The 18,685-nt window shown below is 47.0% G+C and overlaps 1 protein-coding gene across 22 annotated transcripts in view; it reads left to right on the forward strand.

Annotated features, from left to right (window-relative positions):
• TRIM66 (tripartite motif containing 66) overlaps positions 1–18,685 on the forward strand; it is a 60,182-nt gene that overhangs the window by 16,209 nt on the left and 25,288 nt on the right. For 10 of the 22 annotated variants that reach the window (XM_081540750.1, XM_081540741.1, XM_081540758.1 and 7 more), the window contains 5 exons: positions 13,884–13,981; positions 15,412–15,559; positions 16,502–16,634; positions 16,957–17,073; positions 18,370–18,484. In XM_081540750.1, coding sequence (XP_081396876.1) covers positions 13,973–13,981; positions 15,412–15,559; positions 16,502–16,634; positions 16,957–17,073; positions 18,370–18,484 — 522 coding nt within the window. In that variant the 5' untranslated portion in view covers positions 13,884–13,972. The other 12 variants (XM_081540744.1, XM_081540746.1, XM_081540743.1 and 9 more) reach the window with 8 other exon arrangements.

Consider the following 18,685-nt stretch of genomic DNA (forward strand, 5'->3'; position numbering starts at 1 on the left):
GAAAAAAATTTTCACATTATATGTGAAAAAATGCCAATTGTTTAGAACTTGTGAAACTGAAGTGGAAAAATCTGTTAGATGTGAATATGCTTGATTTGGAATCAGGCAGTTTCTTGAATATGCGGCATCTTACATTATTTAGTATGTGCTATGGTCTGGCCAGGCTGTTGTTACCTTCCATATTTGCATTTGTGGGTCAGAGTGGGATAAGCTTCCTCTGCTACTTGGAGGTTTTAGGATTCTCTGCTGTGTGCTATTTGTTGGTTCATATGTCTATCTCCTTCACAGGTAGTTACTGACTTTTATGTACTAGGCCCTATGGTATTTAGGGCGCTGAGAGGAAAAGACCAGGCCCTTGCCTTCAAGGAATTCATATTCTGTTGAAGGGCAGACAATAATACAGTGTTGGTAGGAATGTGAAGGAAAGACTCTTTAGTTTAGGCAAAGGACCTATACCTCCGGGAGGTTCTCAAGGCAGAAGGACTGGTGGATATCAGTTGCTCAGTAAATGTTTTCTGAAGGACTAAAAGAATGGCACTCAAATGAGCTGACTGAGGAAAAGCAGAGATGTCACCTAGCTCTGGCAAGTCCAGTGAGATACCCAATACCTGAACTTAGATTTCTGATCCTTAATTTGAGAAGCCAGGCTTTGGAGTCTCATTCTTTGGGAAGAGCTTTTAGCACCTCCACTTTATCTAGTAGAGTAGGATTACAGACTTGCTAAAAGGCTTATCCTACTTCTGCCAATCTGCGATTTTCAAATGTCACATGTGGGAATAGGTAGAGGGTTGGCTGGGGAGGTGTATAGAGGCTGAAGAATTAAATAGGCCCTTAGCTTCAATGCCTCCAGCCACACGGGGCCACATGGCACGGGGATGAGTCCATTTCCATAAATCTATTCCTCCTGGTTGTTGGGCACAGCCAAGCAGTTGCTGTGTTGAAAGGAAGCAGGACTGTGCCTGAGCTCAGGGTCTTTCCAGCTGATTTTTAACTCTAATCCCTCAGTGGAGCCTCCCCAGGCCTGCGTGTTTGCAGTAGGGCTCAGCACAGGGGGCAGGCGTGAAGTGGGCATCTTCTCATTCAGCTGGACTGTGCCTTACATCTCTGCAATGCCACGTCCAACACAGAACCCAACACCTGCTGAGGGCTTAAGTGAATACTTATTGAACAAATGATAAGCAATGGGTCCACAAAAATACCCCATGGCTCCTGTCTGAAAGGAAAACTTTTTCCAGTTATGACACTGCCCCTTTCTATTCCTCAAGTTGTGAGGTGCAAAACACATTTATCAAGCATCTTCTGGTTGGCAGAGGCTATATGGAGTATTTATGCCTGTATTATCTTTTCTAACTTTCACAGCAACCCTCTAACATGGGTATTATCCCCATTTTACAGATGAAAAACCTGGGAATTGTGATTATGTAAGGTCTAACAACTACTAAATGTCAGGTCAGGTCGAGTCAAACTCTGGTTCACCCACCTTTGGAGCTTGTGGTCTGCACTGTGGCGCTTTGCTCAGGGGAGATTCCTCACCCACTGGAATCACTGCACTAATGGAGAGACTCAAGGGAGAATCTGAGGAAAGAACCAACCCTGCAGCCTGAGACATTGGGTGCAGATCTTCCATTAATACAGTCACAGCCTAGTTGAAATTCTCCCCAGCAACTCCATCACACTAGGAAGTGGATCTGCATCAGGTCTTAGGCCCTGAGGAAACCAACTGGACCAGGTCTTTGAAAGCTAGTGATGGGGACCAAAGCAAAGGCAGTAGTATGCTGAGCACACACTCAGCTGTGCTGTGAGATGGCTGGCGTGGCGGGTTCCAGAAAGCCTGGATATTGGGAATGGGTCTACTCAGCCAATGAGACTATCTGCTTGGGACTGTTTGCTTTTAAACCTGTTTGAAAATGGTCCCAGATCAAATTCTACCTGGAAAATTGGCCATTGAGTCCCCAAGTGATACTTTAAATAAATGTAACAAGCTCTGAAGGAAGCTGGCATGCCTGAAACTGTTTACTATATGCTGGGTCTGTCTTCAGAATTTTCAGGGCTCCTGTGGTTCTGGGACTCCCTAGTGGCTTAGATAGTAAAGGATACACCTGCAATGCAGGAGACCTGGGTTCAGTCTCTAAGTCAGGAAGATCCCCTGGAGGAGGGCATGGCAACCCACTCCAGGATTCTTGCCAGGAGAATCCCCATGGACAGAGGAGACTGGCGGGCTACAGTCCATGGGGTCACAAAGAGTCAGATACAACTGAGTGACTAGTGTGTGTGTGCACCCACACACATACACACCTATGATTATATTTGTTATTTTATGAGAGGAAGGCCATTAATTGGATATTTCTTTCTCAGTGTAAGTAAAAGGAACATTAATCTTTCTCTTCAAATCTAGTAAAAGACAAATTCTAGATGTGAGACCTTGATTTGAGGTCTAGATTCCAGTCTCTCCTTATTTGGTATCCTACTTTTCCCAGTATCAATGTGGATGATGCAGTCTAGGTGTGGACAGAGACCCTGGTCTGGAAGTCATGGGCCTTGTAGCTTGATCTAGACACTAACTGACTGGATGATCCTGGGTATTTTCTGGGACTGGACTTGAAGAGCTCTAGGAACACCAAATAACCACCACAGCCTCCTGCTTCCTGAAGCTAGTGACAGGTAACAGCATATCCCTTGAAAACTGCAAATGCTGAAAGGGGGAGCAATCTGTCCCTCCATGGGCAGGCCTTGGGGCTTTGGGAAGATGCAAAGAGAGGGACCTGATGCAAGATGCTACAACCTCAGAGTCAGAGAGGGAAATGGTTCTTATCTTAATGAGCTGCTCAACTGGAGGGGCTCTAATGACCTGGGGTGAGAGTGGGAGGTGGGAGTTGGGGGAGGGGTGAGGTCTCAGCAACAGAAGCTTGGCAGGTGAGATGACTGCTGTTTGCTCACTCCAGGTGATGAACAGTGTGTGCAACCATTGTGGGGTCTGGTGTGGGCAGTGACCCAAGTTTCCCAGGTGGAAGGCAGGCTGCTGAGCTGGGTGTGCAGCAGGTGCAGAACCTGGAGTGCTGGAGCCCTATCAGCAGGATGGTTTTTTCAGTTCACGAACAGTTTTCCTCACATTAATTGGCTCTCTAGGGCCCTGGGAGTAGCACTGGTACCTCAGAACAGTACCGTTACTGGGAGAGCAATTCCCCTGGTGACAGGAAGGAGGCAGGCTGTGTTTTGGGGGATGTACTTGCTGCTGCCAGGACTACTTGGAAGGCTATAGCTAGAGAGGGAGTTCAAGGTAGATGGGGTTCATGGACAGGGTCTTGGAGGGGCCTCTTGTCTGCTGGAACTCTCTCATTTAAGAGAGACCAGTCATTGTTAACTGCTGTGATGGCTGGAGAGCAGGAAAGACCTATAAGAGTGTATCTCTAACCCCTCACTGATTACATGGGACATTAGAATTCCAGAAAGTTCTAGAATTCTGCTGAATGTCACATAATTGGTCACTTGGAAAAGAAAAAAAATTCAGGTAGCTCCCTTGCCTGTCAATCTAGGGCTCGTCTGGGCTTGAGGGACAGTAGGAACCACAGACCTAGAGTAAGGTGCTGCCCTTGGTTCCCCCACCATTCCTCAGTCCAGGCCCAGTTGGAAATTGGGACAGTGGCCTTGCATAGAGTGTGTTAGCGCATCAGTTCCTGGATTGACTCTTGAGATAGGGAGTGAAAAGAGATAGAGGTGCCACTCTGTGAGATGAGCTCAGTTTCATCCTACTCGTACTTTCTGCATTCTGCTCCGGGTATTTTCTTGACACAAAACACTTATTTCACAGTCAGGTAGTTCCTAGGAGCATGTGCTCATCCATCTCCAGCCTGTATCTTTCACCTGGCTCTTATGCCCAGCTTCTGACTCTTGGCTCAGATCTGCTAGCTAGCTCTGACTACAGTCCCTGGATCCCCCTGCCTGACCTTACTGCATGTAGTGCCTCTGTGGGTTATGCTCCCAAATCCTCTGGCTTCAACTCTGACCATTCTCTCCTGGGCCTGAGTTTCTAGTACCTAAAGGGCTCTTAATTGCTTGTAGTTCAGAACAGAAGCTTAGCCATGGCCTTTAAGGCTCTTCCCTATCTGACCCCTCACTAATTTTATTCAGAAAATCGCATCTGTCATTCCTCTGCATGGGCTTCACACTCATTCCCCACAGGGCCTCACACTTTGTTGTCTGTTATCCTCTGTTCATAGTGCCCCACCCCCGGCCCTGCTCCTGAAATGCCCTTTCCTTGTTAAGTTATATCCTATCCCAAACTGAAAGTGCTAGCTTAGTCATCTCCAACTCTCTGCGGCCCCAGAGGTCTGTAGCCCGCCAGGCTCCTCTGTCCATGGAATTCTCCAGGCAGGAGTACTGGAGTGGTTAGCCATTCCCTTCTCCAGGGGATCTTCCCGACCCAAGAATTGAACCCCAGTGTCCTGCATTGCAGGCACATTCTTTACTATCTGAGCCAACACAGAAGCCCCGAAACTGAAGATCTAGCTGAAATGTGACCCAGCAGAACTAGAGCACACAGGGATGGCAGTTGGCTTTGGAATAAGTAGGTTCCCCATTATTGGAATTGAACCCCAAAGGGTGAGACTAAAACATGGTAGCTGTTGCTTTAGGTCAGGGATCAGTGAACCTTTTCTGTATAGATAGGAAGTAATTTTGGGCTTTGCACTTCATAGAGGCTCTGTTACAACTACTCAACTCTGCCATTGCAGCACAAAAGCAGTCATAGACAATATCAAAATAAATGGGCATGACTGTGTTCTAATAAAAGTTTATTTACAGAAACAGATGAATTAGTTTTCTGACCCTTGTTTTAGGCTCTGCCTGGGGAAATTGGGTGAATTTGAACCTGTGGGTGGCATCAAATAGAAATAGCTGCATAGGAGCCAGATAGGGCCAAAAGATATAGAAGGGAATCACGTGCAAGGGATAGTGTTAGGATGAGGTGCAGGGAGAGGAGAGCAGGAGGAACAGAAGGGAGTTTAGCACGTATATAGGATTACTTGAAGGAGAGAAATAGGAACTCTGTTTGGAAAGGAAATTTAGGGCCAAATTTCCTTTCCAAACAAAAGGATCTTAACCAATTTAGGCTACTCGGTAGACAGTACGGAGACATTGAAGGTTTGGGGTCAGTGGAATATAATCAAATCTGTATTTTTGAAAAGTCATTCAGGCTTACTGAGAAGAATGATTAGAGGAGACAAGACTGCATATAGAAAGACCTGCTAGGAGGCTACAGTAGTTGCCCAGGCAATGGGTTCAAGATTACTGGTCCCTTGAACCAGTGCTGGTCTGGATGTGTGTTCTAGGTCGCTTCAGTCATGTTGGACTCTTTGTAGCCCTTTGGACTATAGGCTACCAGCCTCCTCTGTCCATGGGATTCTCCAGCCTTATATCTTCTGCATTGGCAGACAGGTCCTTTACCACTAGCGCCACCTGGGAGATATATAGATTGATCGATTGATCAATGTATCTATCTATCTATTTATATCTGATCTGGATGCCTAAGAATTATTTTGGAAACTTGCTAAAAATATGGATTCCTGGTCCCGTACCCACACCCAGGAGATTTGGATTTGGTAGACAGGGGATTTCTAATAAACCCTCCAGATTTGTAAATCATTGGTCCAGAGAGGCAGAATGGGGCCTGATCTTTTTAAGAGGCTATGGATGCCAGAGGAAGTAAAATATAGGTACTGCTTCCTCCTCCTGCTACCTTTCTCTTTTCATGGCAGCCCATCCATATTTTCCGTCACACACACCACCTCTCTGCTCAGTATCCCACTTTGATCTTGTTCTATTGGTTCTCTTCGAAACAACTCTTCCGTCCCTTTCTTTCCATTTCTGTCCTCATTTAGGCTCCCATTAAACCTCTTCCCTACTCCCCACTCCCCTCTCCCATCTCCAATCCATCAGTGTTAGTTACTCAGTCATGTCTGACTCTTTGCAACCCCATGGACTATAGCCCACCAGGCTCCTCTGTCCGTGGGATTCTCCAGGCAAGAATACTGGAGTGGGTAGCCATTCCCTTCTCCAGGAGATCTTCCCCACCCAGGAATCGAACCCAGGTCTCCCACATTGCAGGCAGAGCCACCAGGGAAGCCCTAGTCCATCAAGGCAGTCATAAAGCCCAGTCTGTCCATCTTCAGAACCTTTTTGGGTGGCCTCTGCTTTTAGGATAAAGGCTCCTTGGCTCAGCAGGCAGAGCTCTTCAGGAGCATACTCTCCTGCCAGTCTTTCCAAACTCATTCCTGTCACTTTCCCCCTGTGCTCTTGAAAATTTTCCTGTACTTTGGGCTTTTGCAATTATCCCAGACTTGTAGTCTTGACCCATCCTCATATCTTCCCTATAACTTGACCCTGTTTTTCCTTGTTGTTTCTCTCCCAGCTTGTGTGTGACTGTATCTCCCTGGGGGGAGGGGGAGGGTTGACTGCCAGGGACACCTCTCAGGACCTTTGTGCGCTGCAAATGTGTGTCTTCTCCATCTGAAGTCCTAATCCTCCGCTGTGACGGACATTTGGTCACTATGGCAACTGACTGTGACGTCACAGGATAAGGACTTCAGGTGAAGTGGCAGGAGCAGGTGAGTGTGTAGGAGACAGATTTTAATGTCTGTCGAAGCCCCCTCACCCCCACCCTCCTTCTGTGCCTGGGGCATGGAAGGCTATCTCGGGCTCCTGCTGATTTTTAGAACGCCGCGGTGAGAGTGTGTGCCTGGCATCTGCGTGCTGCAGTAGTGTGGGGCTGACAGAGTGTGTCAACTTGAGCTCTGGCTGTGCCGGCACCGCTGCTGCGTGAGCCTGTTATTCCATTCTGGATTGCTATTTTGATACCCAGATTGCATCATTCTTCCTACGTATAAACAGGGGGTCCCCAGGGCCCTGCAGCTACTCACTTCTCCACCAACACTGTTGTTGTGATGAGCTCTATTTAAATGAGCTGCCGGATCGGGGCAGGTTCCAGCCACACATGAGCACTGTCATTTTGGGGAACATGGAGGGCTGAAGGATTTTTGGATCGAGTCCTAAAAGGCTGGGAGTGATGGCCTCCTGAGCTATGCAGAGGGCGACAGAGCTAGTTCCTGAAAGTTGAAAATCTCGTTTTCTTCCTTCTGAGCTTCTGTTCCAAGGCACCCAGAGGATTAGGAAGGAGATGCAGCTAGGAAGAGAGTCGCCTCTCTGAGGTCTCCCTCTCGCTGTTCAGTTTGGGAAAAATACTGCAGAGCCTTCGAGATAAACAGGAACAGGAGGAGTCAACCAAGCCCTTTCTTGCAGAAGCGTCTCAGGTGAGCTGGAGAAACGCAGCCCTGGCTGAAGATGCATCAGGGAAAGGAGGAGAGGACTCAGGCTGCTCCCCTTTCCCCACCCAGTACCCAGCTCCCCGAGGCTTAGGCCCTGTAGCCCAGCTGGCTGCAGCATGCAGGGTGGGTGTTCCTGGGCACTTGGTAAGCACCATCCTCTGGGACCTGTGGTGGGCTCACCTGTCGCTCTTCTGACTTCTCCCCCAGGTGTTGCTCTAATCACAGGGCAGCAGGCGCCACAGGTAAGCCTGCTGGCAGCCAGGGGCAGGAGCAGAATCACTTTAGGATCAAAATCTGTCTTTCTAGCAGGGAGGGGCATCTGGGGAGTGGGTGCAACATGTTTCTTAAAGGTGCTGCTGCTGCTCTGAGCTTTGGGCTAGAGGAAGGCTTTGGGGGGCTCATGTGGTGGGGGCCTTAGCTGATGCCCAGTGTACCCTGGTGCTGCCTTTGGTGGGAGGGCAGGAATGGTTAGTGAGGAGGGCCAGCCTGCCAGAGGATATAACGAGAGGTTTTTCCTCCTTGTATAATGTCTGGTAGAGGTACAGAGAGGTAGAATGTCTTACTTGTGGCTGCAAAGGTAGCTAGGGACTGCTCAGTGGTTCAGGATACCGTCTATGGTTTACAGGGACCTGTGGTTTTTTTTAGCATGTCCCTCCCTCTCTCTGGGCCTCTGTGTCACCATCTTTATGGGGAGGGAATTGATTAGATGAACAGTGGAAAAAGCTAGGTCTGGAAGCTAGGTTTGTGCAGCTTTGGTTCTACAGGTGAGAGCTGGCAGTAGAGCATCAGTCTTCTCCAGACGATGGCACTGCTCTGTTGGAGTCAGAGCGTGGGCCCCAGCTGCAAAGTTTCAGGGAGCTCTGGCCAAGAGCTTTAGACTGAAGGGCTTTTTTAACCCTCAGAGGGTTGCCTAGCACTGAGCTCAGGCTCATGTGCACATGTACCTACCTGTTGGGCTGGGCTGACCCAGTGCTAGTTTTCTGAGACCTCTGGGAATTCTCTCCCACCCTGGCCCCATGTCCAGGTTGCCTTGGCACTGCCCTTCATATCTGAGGGTAGACTATCCACTCTTGGGCCACCTTCCTTGCTCTCTTGCTAAGTTCTGGGCTTATCGCGCTCTCTAGGCAGCAGCAGTGGTTGTAGTGCCAGATCTCAGGCAGCACCCTAAGTCTGCTCATGGGTCCTTCTGTGAAGCTGGGAGTTAGGGGAGGCAAATTGTGTCCTCCAGTTCCCTACCACCCCCCGGGGACCTGGGATCAGGACCCGCTTCTATCTGTTGGGCATCTGCCCTTTTCTCTTCTCTGCCAGAGGGGAAATACATAACAACTGCACTCAGAATCTTTCTTAACTTGTTGGAGCCTCAAAGACTGAGTGAGCCTGCCTTTCTCAGCTGCTGAGATACAGGGGCTGATCTATCAGGCTCAGCCACAGGGGGAAGGGGTACTCACTCTGGCACTGGTCCTCAAACTTGGTTGTACATTGTAATCACCTGGGGAATTTTAAAAAATACTGCTGCCTGGCTCCCACCTCCTGAAACTGATTTAATTTACATGGGCTGTGGACTAGACATCAGTATGTTTAAAAGTGCCTCATATGATTCAGATACATAACAGAGTTTGAGATCATTCATCTGCAGAATGAAACTGCCCCTAGATTTATTTTTCTAGGCAGAAAAACTCTGCTTCATTTGCCTTTTCTCAGATATCGTATTTCTTAAAACTATAAGCATCGCTGGGGTTGCCTCCCAGCTCTTCCTGGATTTCAAATTCAAAGCTGGGTCCAGATCATCTTTAGAGTTCAGTCATTATTATGGAATATTTTACTTATAATCAAATTATTTAGTTAATTTGAAAAATTAAAATTACCTTGTTTGTTTACACTTGAGTTGACAGTGAAAAGTGAAAGTGTAGTCACTTTCTGTCCATGGAATTCTGTCCATGGAATTCTCTAGGCAGGAATACTGGATTGGGTTGCCATTTCCTTCTCCAAACTCTTGAATTAGAGAGGAGTATAGCGACATGGGCAGGGGTGAATTTTAGAGGTGGACAGACTTGGGTTCCAGTTGTAGTTCTGCTCCTACTTTCTGTGATCTTCTGTAGGTGACAACTTCTTGGAGCCTCAGTCTATACAACTCTGAAATGAGGATAATGTCTACCTCTATGTGGTGGATTGACAGTTAAAGAAACCTGTAAAGAGCCTAATATAGGGAGTGGTGGTAAAAGAGTAATCTGCCTTATCCTCCCAGAACCCAGAAGTACTCACTCTTGTGACAGAGGGACTGAACAGCCTCAGTTTTCAGAGGACCTCTGGTACCTATGAGTTCTTCACTCTGGAAGCAGAAGCTCCACCTCCTTTGGGGATGGTTGTGTGGCCTTTGGGCCCTGGTCCTCCACTTCTCAGAACGGATGTTCCTCTGTATGAAATAAAAGCTCAGTGCTGTCGCTTGAAAAATTCAAGTAGATAAAAGCAATATATCTAAACAATAGACTGTGTAATTTGTGCTTTAAATAACTAAATATTAAATATTATAATATAAACTGTATTAATAACTAAATGTTAAATATCGTAAATTGATATTTGGTCATTTTATATATATGCACAGCTCTAAGAGTTCATGTATTACAGTTGTCAAACTTTGTTTTGGTATCCTCATTGAAAAATGGGGAATCTTCTTTAAAAAACAAAAAGCTCAAGGTTGACACAGTTTGATGGGGTTTAGGGAGGTTACGGACTGCCTGAAGGAAGATAAGAGTTTCTGGGCAAAAGTTATGGCACAAAGAGAGCCCATGGCCTCCGTGTCTACTCTGGGCCCCACAGCCATCCTGGGACTTGGGTACCACTGCCGCTGCGGTTCTCCAGCTCTGCTGTCAGCTGCAGCAGCCCCTCTTCAGACGGGAGGAGCTCTTCAGTCCAGGCCTCCCTCAGCCACAAGCCTGTCCCTGACTTGCTGGCAAGGGTGGTCTGTCTCTTCCCATCTTGCCCAGGGGAATTTATTTCTGAAGCCTTGTTGCAGAGGAGGAGGGTTGAGAAATCTGCATGTGTGTGTGTGTGTATGTGTTAGTCACACTCAGTCGTATCTGACTCTTTGTGACTGTATGGATTGTAGCCCACTGGGCTACTCTGTCTATGATATTCTCCAGGCAAGAATACTGGAGTGGGTTGCCATTCTCTTCTCCAGGGGATCTTCCCGATCCAGGGATTGAACCCAGGTCTCCTGCATTGCAGGCAAATTCTTTACTGTCTGATCTACCAGGGAAGCCTGGTAATCCATATTTCCCTGCTGCTACTGCTGCTGCTAAGTCGCTTCAGTCATGTCCGACTCTGTGCGACCCCATAGACGGCAGCCCACCAGGCTCCCCCGTCCCTGGGATTCTCCAGGCAAGAACACTGGAGTGGGTTGCCATTTCCTTCTCCAATGCATGAAAGTGAAAAGTGAAAGTGAAGTCGCTCAGTCGTGTCTGACTCATCGCGACCCCATGGACTGCAGGCTACCAGGCTCCTCCGTCCATGGGATTTTCCAGGCAAGAGTACTGGAGTGGGGTGCCATTGCCTTCTCCGTCATACTTCCCTGCTATTTCCATTTCTCTCACTTAAGGATGTAGAAAATGTGATTCAGAGAAAAGAGGTCACTGATTTCAGGTTGCACAGTTAGTGACAGTCTTGAACCTGGAACCCACATCTCCCAATTCACAGCCTTTCCCAAGGCCCGCACCTCTGCTCTGGATCAGACCTGATTCCTTTATTTTCCTGGGCTGGTTTTTTCCACCACCCAGAAAACTTCCAGATGGCTTTTTTCTACTTTCATTGGCTGCGAGTGCAAGGAATACACATGGAATACTCAAACTGGAAAGAAACATAATTGTTGAATATGCTAAAAATCATGCAATATTTTTTAGTATCAATTGTGGATTATTTTTGTATGTAGACATGTGAACAGATAGTTAAAATGCAATATGATATATGTTATATTAGAAGGATGCTCAGGGTACTGTGGGAACCCTGAAGAGGGAATAATTAACTCTTCCTAAGGGAAATCAACCCTGCTTCTCAAAGCTAGAACATTAGAACCAATTTGGAAGGATAAACAGGAAGGAGTTTATCTGAAAAGGAGTGGGGTAGCAAGAAAAAGTATTTTAGGGAGAGGGAACAAACACTTTCACAAACACAAGAGTTATGCAAATATTTGGTGCATTTAGGGGATAGCAGAGATATTTGGTATGGCAAGGACATAGGATGTGTGGCAGGTGAAGCTAGAGATGAGACTAGAAAGAGTTGAAGCCAGTGTGGAAAGGGTCTTGAGCCACAAGCTACGGATTTTGCCCTTTAGGACCATGGGAGGTACAGGATGTGTGATGAGGCCTTGTCTGATCTATTCAGTTATTTCTCTTTTTCTCATCATGCTAATGAGACTGTGTTACTATGACTAATGTTTGAGCATCTGCTACCAGGGAGTTGGAAGCCTTATGGAAATTATTTTCAACAATTAGAACAGCATTTCTGACCTGGGGGGAAATGAGGAGGGTCTTCCCTGACCAGCCAAGTGGAAGGGAGGGACAGTTGCATGATGCCCCTGGATGATGCCCCCTGTGGAGAACATCCTTTTCCACATCTGTTGACTGGCAGAAGAGTATCTAGAAGATTGCAGATCCAGCTCTGTCATTAAAGTCCGTGGCTCTGCGGAGGCTAGCGGAGGGGTTTTTTTTGGGTTTTTTTTGGTAGAGAGGAGTGGTAGGTGAGGAGAAGAGCAATACTAAACTATTATTTTGCATGATTTTGTAGATTTGATTTTTCCAGGATATATCAGTTACCTTTTGCTGCATCGAAAGCTACTCCAAATCTTAGCGGTTAAAACAATAACCAAGCTTTATTTATGATTCTGCAGCCTGAGAGTTTGGGCTGGGATACTCTGGGTGGTTCTGCTGGGCCGCACTGGGCCTGGCTAATCTCTGCTGTGCTTACCCATGTCTATGTTCAGTTGGTGGGTCAGTTGGGTCTCCCTGGCTTGTTTTGGCTTCAGGTGGCTTACCTGAGATAATTAAGACCTCTCTGCACATGGTTTCTTATCTCCCAGCTATCTAACCTGTTGTTCGTGTGGCAGTATTAGAGTTCTGAGAGGGAGAGCAGAATCATATAAAGCCACTTGAGGTCTAGACTTAGAACTTATTCATTGTCATTTTTGCTGCATTCTGATAGCCAAAGCAGATCATGAGGGCAGCCTAGCTTCAAAGGAGAGAGAATATACTACACTTTTTTTTGAAGACTCCACTTTTAATGGATAGGGTTGCAAGGGCATGAGCACAAGGAGGGGAAGAATTTGTGGCCACTTTTTCAGTCTCTCAGACTATCTGACTTTCATCACATGGGAGAGTTGATAATTAAGGTTATTGTCTTACCATGAATGGGATATGAGAAATCTTTTGAATTCAAAGTCAGCATTCATGGAGGATTATGTGAATTCTCAAGTATTGTTTAGTTCAGTCCTCACAGCAACTCTTGTTTTCCCTTTCTATTTTGCATATGAAGAAACTGGTGTACCGAGGAGGAGTTAAGTGAGATTAAGTGACTTGGCCAACCAAGGTCATTGGGTGGTAAACCTGGTGTTTGGACTTATTTGTCTGCCTGCAGCTCTAGAGCAACTGCCATTGTGTCATTTTGGTGATATGAAACAGAGAAGACCGTGGTGTTATTGCTACATCACTGGCAGAGCCAGCCCCTTTCCAGGTTGTCCTCATCCCTGGGCACAGGCACCTGGCCCTCAGGAGCTCGTCTCCTTGCCCTCAGTGGGCCAAATACTTACGGAGTGGACCTGAAGCACTGCAGTCTTCAGGGTGGCAGTGTCATACTGCTTATATAGTTCAGGAACCCACCATGCTGACGAACGTGTTGGAGACCACTGCATTTCTCTGGAGAGAGGGAGGTAGGACAAGATGTTCATGTTCACGGGTAAAAATACATACAGGATGCACTCAGCATGGACTGCATGGAGAAGGTGCAGCAAAAGCTCTTTGAGCCCCAGGGGCAGATCAGTTAGTCTTGGTTGTTACAAGAGAAGAGTATCTCCTAGATAAGCAGGCAGGCAGTCCTTGCCTTTCCCTGGCTAGAACTTTCTGAAAGCTCTAGCTTTGAAATCTCTAAAGAAATTCTCCTACACAGTAATATAAATGGCTGGAGCTGTGCCCTGGGCTAAACTGACCCCTTTGAACTTAGCCAGTAGTGGGAACTGGGCTCTCAGGGCTGTGAAATGAAGGGTGGGAGCAGCAGGAAGGCACCTGATTATCACAACTGGAGCAGGGTTGGGCCTCTATTTTGTAGGAAGGAAAGAGATGTAGGATCAGGCAAAGTTGAGGATGTGGGGAGGTCTGTAGGGCAGGCCCCTAATAGGTTGGTCATGTCCAGAGTACCTTGATGGTAAGTGCAGGCTATGGCATCAAACATACTTCATTTTGGCACAGATGGTGTTGGTACACACCTGGGTGTTGTGTATTAGAAAGCTTTGTGTCTAGGTCTTATATATAACCTGTCATGTTGCCCTGACTATGCTATCTTTGCTCTCTTCTCCCACAGCTCATCTCCTGTCTTGGGTGTGAGTATACATCACCAGGGATGTAACTGAACATTTTCTGCTGCAGTGCTTTTCTTCTGGGCAATCCAAGATGGTGAGGGTAAGTCAGGACAAGCAAAGAAGCAGCTAATCCTTTTCAGAAATCTGTGCGACCCTGTCCATAAGTCTGTCTGTCCACCCATCACTCCATCTTACTTGTTACCCTTCCACCAGTTTACCTACCTAATCATCCATCCATCCATCCATCCATCCTTCTATCCAGAAGAGAATCAAAATATTTCAGTTGGGGAAGCAGAATGAGTGTGTTTTTTTCTCTCTTATAGCTTTTACTGAAAGTTATGACTATTAAGCTTTTATTCCCTCCACCCTCCCAATACTCGAGCTGAAACTCATTCACCAGCCTGGGTTAGATGGGTTCATCAGTTTTGCTTGTATTTAACAGCTAATACCTTTTCCCTGGTTTCTGAAATTTCACACCACTTACTGACTAGTATCCCTTCTCATTCTTTCTCCACTAGGGTATCCTTGCCACTACACTTTATTCATTTGCCATTTTACTTACTTTCTCCTGTATTACATTCTTACTGAATGTCTGACATATATGCCAGGGCCTGTTCTGAGTACTAGGGAGACAGAGACCCATGTCTCTACCCTCAAGGAATTAATAGTTGAGTTAGTAAAACTTACATTTCTCCTCTTTTCTTTTTCTTGCTGTGGGTTTGTCAGATCCCAGGGTGAGGACAAAGCTGTCAGAATCCACATCAGTTTGGTGGCCTGTATTATTCAGCACAGACAGACTAAGTTTTTCAGAAATCTTCTTTTCATCTCTCATATCAGCCCTGTATGATATTTTCTGACCAAATGAATGAACATTTGTACCAGGAGAATGCCAGAGATTCTTGGTCCTGGCAAGCCCTGGTAGTGGAGACACAGCTCTGAGAATTGGTCCATCTTACTCTTTCCTGGCTATTTATGATCATCTTTTTGTGCACTCATACAGCTACAGTTTCTTCTTTTCCGTTGCGTGTTGAGATTTTTGCTTTTGCCTGTGCTTTACATTTTCCTCCCTTGTCTGCCTGGTGAACCTGTATTTGTCATTCAGTATCCAACTCAAATGCCACCTCTTTATGGAGGACCTTTCCTAGCCTCTCCTAGATGGAACTCCTGGAAACCTCGCTTTGCTTCCTTAGCACTTGGTGCATCCTTTCATCACAGCATAACCCACTGAGTGTTCGCCACACTGTCCAGGCTGTGTACCTTGAGAGCAGAACCTTGCCTTATTTATCTGCATATCCTCAGCTGCAACACAGGATTTGTGTGAATAGGCCTTGAGGCCACTGCTCTTAGTCACATGCTTTCTTTCATGCGCCCCTGTGTGTCCCTCCCAGGTAGCTCTCCAGGATGGACTGCACTCCAAAATAGTGGAGGAAAAGCTCTGTGGGTCCCCAGTCCCTAGTGTGTTTACCACTCATAAAAGCAGGTCCAAATGATGAAGATGCTGTCAGTAATTCCAGAACTCTCTACTCCTAGAACTGCTCAGAGTGCAAGGAGAAGAGGGCAGCTCACATCCTCTGTACCTACTGCAACCGCTGGCTCTGCAGCTCCTGCACGGAGGAGCACCGGCATGGCCCAGCCCCTGGGGGCCCACTCTTTTCCCGGACCCCGAAGGGATCTCCAGGTATCACTCCCTGCCCTCCACTAGCTCACACCCCCCCTACTCCCACCTGCCGCCCGGTAAGTAGTACCAAACCACAAAATCTTTGGAGAAGAACTCTCTGCCCTTGTTTCCCTGCTGGTGGTGAGAGTAGGGGTGGTCTCAGAGCCCTTCCTAAAGAAGAGCTGTTTCCTCCAGAGTCACAGGACCATGTGCCTTCACTCTAGGCTCTCCCTGTTGCCAGGCTGGGGCAGGTGGCACGTGGGGAGTAGGTGACTGTGAGTGAGACGCTGCAGGGAGAAGAAGTCTTGAATTACCGTGGCAGCTAATTGAGTTCCCTGTCTTTCACCTCTGTTTAGAGCAATCGGACCCCACTTCTGTTTAGTTACTTGATTAATTTAACATCCAGGATCAGGGTTTGTCCATTTATCCATCCAGCACCATCTGTTTTAAGTGAAAATCTTCTTCAAAGTCTTTTCTCAAGGCCCTTGAACTGTGGGAAGAGTTTTACCTTTGTCAGACAGGAACCAAAGTTTATGATCCATGTGATCTGATCTGGGTAGCTGGTTTCAGCCTCACTCTGGATTAGGCAGCTGGTTTCAGCCCCACCGTAACAGAATCCTGGTCAATGAGGAGGTGTAGGTTAAGTTCTGGAGGACTCACTATTCTGCAGGAGATCCATGTGCAGCAAGTAGCAGGCACCTTCCTCAGGCTCAGCAGATGGTGAGATGCCTGGGGCTTGATGGTGCATTATTTCTGGACCACTGTGCAAATCTGGCCAGTGTAAGCCCACCTTCCTCCTTGTGTTCCTGGAAGCTTACTGGCCCAGGGGGTCAGTTTTGCACCACCATCCCTCTAGCTCTGGGTCTTCCCTGTGTCCATAGAAGGCTGAGGGTGCTCAGTGGAGCTTAACTTAAGAGGTCATCCTGAGCAAGACATGCCCTCTTTCTCCATCTTCTTTGGCAGGAGTGAATGGTGGTTCTGGAGACTTCGCCTTGTACTGTCCTCGACACACACAGGAAGTTCTCAAGCTGTTTTGTGAGACCTGTGATGTGCTTACATGCCACAGCTGCCTCATGGTGGAGCACAAAGAGCACAGGTGGGCCAGGGTGGCTGCCCGAGGGGACTTGGGAGGGCTCTGGACTCTCTACCTGTGAGAGTGCTGGGCTCCCAGTGCATGGAAATCCTCTCCCTACTTAAGCCAGCCTTCAGTCCCCAGGCTGGGCTGAAGGTTTTCTCTGTTCTGTTGTGTGGGGCTTCTCTGGAGAAGCCCTGAAGGGCTAAGAGTCTCTGACTCCCTAGATATAACCCCAGCCTCCCTGGGCCTGACTGAAACAATGCATTGTGGGGATTCTTGCTTAGCTGGCATGCTCAGAATAAGACTCGGTCTTCCTCATTTTTCTCTCTGCCTCCTCCTCTAGGTGCAGACATCTTGAAGAAGTTTTGCAAAACCAGAGGATGCTTCTGGAAAGTGTGACTACACAGGTGGCACATAAGAAATCCAGTCTACAGACATCTGCAAAGCAAATTGAGGACAGGTAGCATTGGCTAGCCCCTTGCCTACACTGGAAATACTCTGTTCCCTCTCACCCTGGGTCCCAGTACCAGGATGGAGTGGACATGCAGACCACTGGCATATGTCCCAGAAGGCATATGTCCTGGTCTTAGGTATCTCAGGGCCAGGGAGGGGGTTTCGGGTCATCTCCATGTGAATGGAGCCAAGCTAGGTGAGGATGATCACAGTGAACCTGGGCTAAAGTGCCTGCCTTCTGAACATGACCATGAACTGACCAAAGATAGGTGCTTAAGAACAAGGGGACAGAGTAGATACTGGAGAAGAGAGGGCTGTTTATTATGTGAGTACAAGTCAGTGGCAATCTATCCTTTATCACTCCTTTCCTAATGTTTTCTTTATACATCTACACATGATATGAAATCATCAATATTTTGTGTAGAAAGAAAGAAGCAGGTACTGAGAGAGGATCACATGGCAGGCATTGGGCTGGGCATCATGCATGCATCATTTTGATCAGTTCTTACAATTCTTTGAGTCAGGGGTTATCTCCATTCTACTGATGAGGAGGGTAAGGTTCAGAGAGATTAGGTGACTTATCTGAGATCACACAGCTAGTCAGAGACTGAGCTGGGTTTAGAAGCTAGGTCTATGTAGCTTCAGAGCCTTTTTTTTTTTAAAAATGGTTTTACTGAGATATAATTTATATACCACAAAATTGCCCTTTTAAAATGTACAATTCAGTGGGGTTTTTTTTTAAGCATACTCATAGAGTCGTACAATGATTGTAACTGTCTACTTTTAAAATATCATTTTTATCACCCTAAAAAGAAACCCATACACATTAGCAGTCACTCCCTATGCACCCTGCAGCACCCCCAGCCCTTGACAACCATTAGTCTACTTTCTGTCTCTACCTAGGCTCTTTTCACTGCATGACGCTGTTTAGTAGAGTATTCCCCCTTTTAATAAAATAAGAAATTATATGAAGTCATACCTGTGTTCACTCTCTCTGTCCTGCCTCTAGTGCTGTGTGAACTGGTGAGCTATTGACTTGACCTGGGGATGGACCTGTAGTTTGTTGAGAGAAAAATGAGTTGAACTTCGGGCCATTGGCCCACTTAGATCAAGTGGGCTGGGTTGTACAAAGGGCAGGATGGATGGTAGAGGAAGGTTCTTATTTCTTTACATTCAGTGCTTGCTGGTCCCTGATTTCAGTAGGAAGCCTCCACATTGTAGGCTGTTAGGTTTGCTGTCTGTAGGCTGTTGTAGGCCTGGAGGGAAGGGCTCACCATGCTCTATTTCCTCCTGTTGTTTGCAGGATTTTTGAGGTGAAGCACCAGCACAGGAAGGTGGAAAACCAGATCAAAATGGCCAAGATGGTTCTGATGAATGAACTGAACAAACAGGCCAATGGACTCATAGAGGAGTTGGAGGTATATGTGAACAGATGGTTAGATTCTGTACTCTCCCTGGGGCAGAAACCAGGCACATATCAGATATGTCTCATGGCTCAGAGATGCCTGGGCTAGAATTCAGATGTGCAATTTCCATAGCTCTCTGCTGCTCCCTGTATCTTAAAATGTCCTGTCTAATTTTGGGAAGTTGGCTCATTAAGGGCTTAGAAAATCAGATCA

Source organism: Giraffa tippelskirchi, chromosome 11 (assembly GCF_054371585.1).
Source record: "Giraffa tippelskirchi isolate mGirTip1 chromosome 11, T2T-mGirTip1v1.2.pri, whole genome shotgun sequence".
Lineage (NCBI taxonomy): Eukaryota > Metazoa > Chordata > Mammalia > Artiodactyla > Giraffidae > Giraffa > Giraffa tippelskirchi.